Source organism: Oncorhynchus clarkii, unplaced genomic scaffold (assembly GCF_045791955.1).
Source record: "Oncorhynchus clarkii lewisi isolate Uvic-CL-2024 unplaced genomic scaffold, UVic_Ocla_1.0 unplaced_contig_3553_pilon_pilon, whole genome shotgun sequence".
Taxonomy (NCBI): Eukaryota; Metazoa; Chordata; class Actinopteri; order Salmoniformes; family Salmonidae; genus Oncorhynchus; species Oncorhynchus clarkii.
This window is the reverse complement of record NW_027260972.1, coordinates 40,001-42,917: the sequence shown is the minus strand read 5'-3', so window position 1 is coordinate 42,917 and position 2,917 is coordinate 40,001. Positions and strand designations below refer to the sequence as shown.

Genomic DNA, 2,917 nt, shown 5'->3' with positions numbered 1-2,917 from the left:
ATTAGGCCAGTAACTGAAAGGTTGCTAGATAAAAACCCTGAGCTGACCAGGTAAAATCTGTCGTGAACTGTTCCTAGGCTGTTCCACTGTTCCTAGGCCGTCATCGTAGTTAAATAAAATATAGGAAGTGATTTCCCCGCAGTAGCTATGTATTGGCACTGAGCTCTCAGGCCTTATCTTTCTCCACTAGAGGGAGTAATTTCCCACCAGTTCCTATGGATTGGCACTGAGCTCTCCGGCATAAACAGAAGGCGTTCATCTAGTTTACTGACTAGACATGAGGTCAGAGTTAACGTTACAGATTAAAATAGTCTGATATTATAATTTAGGCTTGAATCAGAAATGCATATAAACAAAGGAATAAGATGAACACACAGCTATTCAGAGAATTGCCATACAGTCCTATGCCACAATTTTGACATGGCAAGTGAGATTTATTTGGTTGAACTCAGTGCTGACCTTCCTTCTAAAATAACAGTAGGATAATAGCCTTTCTGTTCGCTTCGAGACTATTGGAGACGTCTAAAGACCGTGTCAACTGAACGGCCTGCTTCGTGCATTCCAGGGTAATTCCATTCGGGTCATTAGGCTACAGAATATTAGTTAAGGCATCACACCATTCTCAAGCTATACGATACATTCTGAACGAAAACACCACAAAGAATCTGCTTTGAATATTGTATGACCAGTAAAATTCGACTGTTTGGAGGACACCCATCCCGTCCATACTGCGGCCACTATCTATCTCCAGCAGGCTCGAGGCTCTGCCCCGGAACGTGTATTCATCCCGCTGTGGTCATCATCCGGGATTGCGCTGCAATAAAACTTTCGTCCATCTGCTTTGACATCTCGGCGACTCCCGCGTTCTCTGCTAAAGCAAAGAGCGAGGACATTATTCAATCGCTATTAGGTCTACCTACAGAACGATTATTTATCAGGCTCGCGTGGGTTCTTGTTTTGGTGTTCCATACCGAAACGTATCTAAATGATGACAATTCGTTTTCCAATGTACCCAAAGAGGGAAGCCTGATGCTATGAGGGTGTTTTGACACATCAAAGTGACGCGTGTGATGTTAGTTGTTTATCAGCAACAGGAATCAAGGATATTCGTAATGCAGTTTGTTACGTTTGAAGGCGGTTACATTGAAACAATGTATCATAATGGCATCACGTCTCGTGCCTGGGAAGCGAATTGATGATGGATTGTTGTTACATTGTAGCTACCCGATTGTAAATAGTTGACTTCTTTTGTGCGTGTTATTGGTGAGCTATTTTTCCATTACGTGGAGATGGTGATTATATTTTTCCAGCGTGCCCTTCATCGTCATCATTCGGCTCCTGTGTTCCATTTTTGAATTTCTTCGAGGCTGACACGTATGCTACAGTAAGGACTTTATCACAGAATACACAAACATGGGAACTCAGATTACTGGCACTGGAAGAAAAAGAATCCCCAACAGGGAGAGACTGACCGCAGAGGACGATGCCCTCAATCAAATCGCTCGAGAGGTACGTTTTGGGATATGATTTTCCTTCTTATTTTGGGAGGCAATGCTCGTCATACTGCGCCAAACCTATTTCACGGAGTGCCTTCAATTTAAGCCTATTTTATACATATATATATATATTATGCCAACATAAAGACACAAGCATGTCTATCATACTTGTAAAGTATAGCCTAAACCAGACGTTCCCAACCTGGGGTAGTAGGACCCCTGGGGGTACTTGGCCTATCCACAGGGGGTATTTAAGAAGACTCTTGAGACTATAACCTTACTGGTAAAATGCACACAAGGGGGTACTTCAGGGGTACTCCAGACAGAGCTAAATTTAGTTGGTGGTATAGTAACCGAAAAAGGTTGGGAACCACTAGCCTAGGCTACACTAGGACTATTCAAAAACCATGCCTCAGTTGCTGCAGCCCCACACCCTCCTCAACTGACGAACACAGCGTGGTAATTATTATTCACTGGGGGTAATGGATGTGTATCGTGCTGCCTCTCCGATGCTGTATGCAAGGCATTCCCTGGACTAACAGACAAAGACGCATTATTTGTAAAAGGAAACACGGACATTGTTTGCTTGGCCTACATAAACTGGCATGTGGCTGGACAGTGGATCAAAGTGACACAATGAATGGGGGAATTGTTGAGGGGTAAATTGCTTGATAAAGACATGATGACCTTCGTGGCAAGGACACGTTTGCACGTTGAAATGGGTACCAACTGTAATGTTAGACTTCCTAGCTATTGATCCATGTCCTATTCATCTATTCATCTATCATCTATCACCTGTCATTTATCACCTATCACATATCATCTATCATATATCATCTATCATCTATCACCTGTCATATATCACCTATCATATATCATCTATCACATATCATCTATCACATATCATCTATCATATATCATCTATCATCTATCACCTGTCATATATCACCTATCATATATCATCTATCACATATCATCTATCATATATCATCTATAATCTATCATCTATCCATCAATCATCCATCATCTATCACCTGTCATCTGTCACCTATCATATGTCATATATCACGTATCATCTATCATCTATCACCTATTCATCTATCCATCTATCATCTATCATCTATCACCTATTCATCTATCATCTATCACCTATTCATCTATCATCTATCACCTATTCATCTATCCATCTATCATCTATCATCTATCACCTATTCATCTATCATCTATCCATGACGCTTATTAAAGAAGCAGGAAAGAGAGAGAAAGAGAAAAAGATAGATGTAGGTCATACTGCAATGAGGGGTGCATCTCAATATGAGAGGGAGTCTGAACTGGCTTCCTCCCCTTGTCTCCTCCTCTCTTTACAACAATTTGAGGTCACACAATAGGTGAAAACAAATCAGTGCAGACAGGAGATAAAG

The 2,917-nt window shown here is 41.4% G+C and overlaps 1 protein-coding gene across 9 annotated transcripts in view; it reads left to right on the top strand.

The window, feature by feature from the left end:
* The first annotated feature begins 771 nt into the window (after positions 1 to 771).
* LOC139402741 (leucine-rich repeat flightless-interacting protein 2-like) overlaps positions 772 to 2,917 on the top strand; it is a 40,539-nt gene continuing 38,393 nt past the window's right edge. For 8 of the 9 annotated variants that reach the window (XM_071146658.1, XM_071146656.1, XM_071146651.1 and 5 more), the window contains exon 1: positions 808 to 1,509. In XM_071146658.1, coding sequence (XP_071002759.1) covers positions 1,414 to 1,509 — 96 coding nt within the window. In that variant the 5' untranslated portion in view covers positions 808 to 1,413. Of the gene's footprint in view, positions 1,510 to 2,917 lie in introns of all 9 variants that reach the window. The other variant, XM_071146653.1, reaches the window with a different exon arrangement.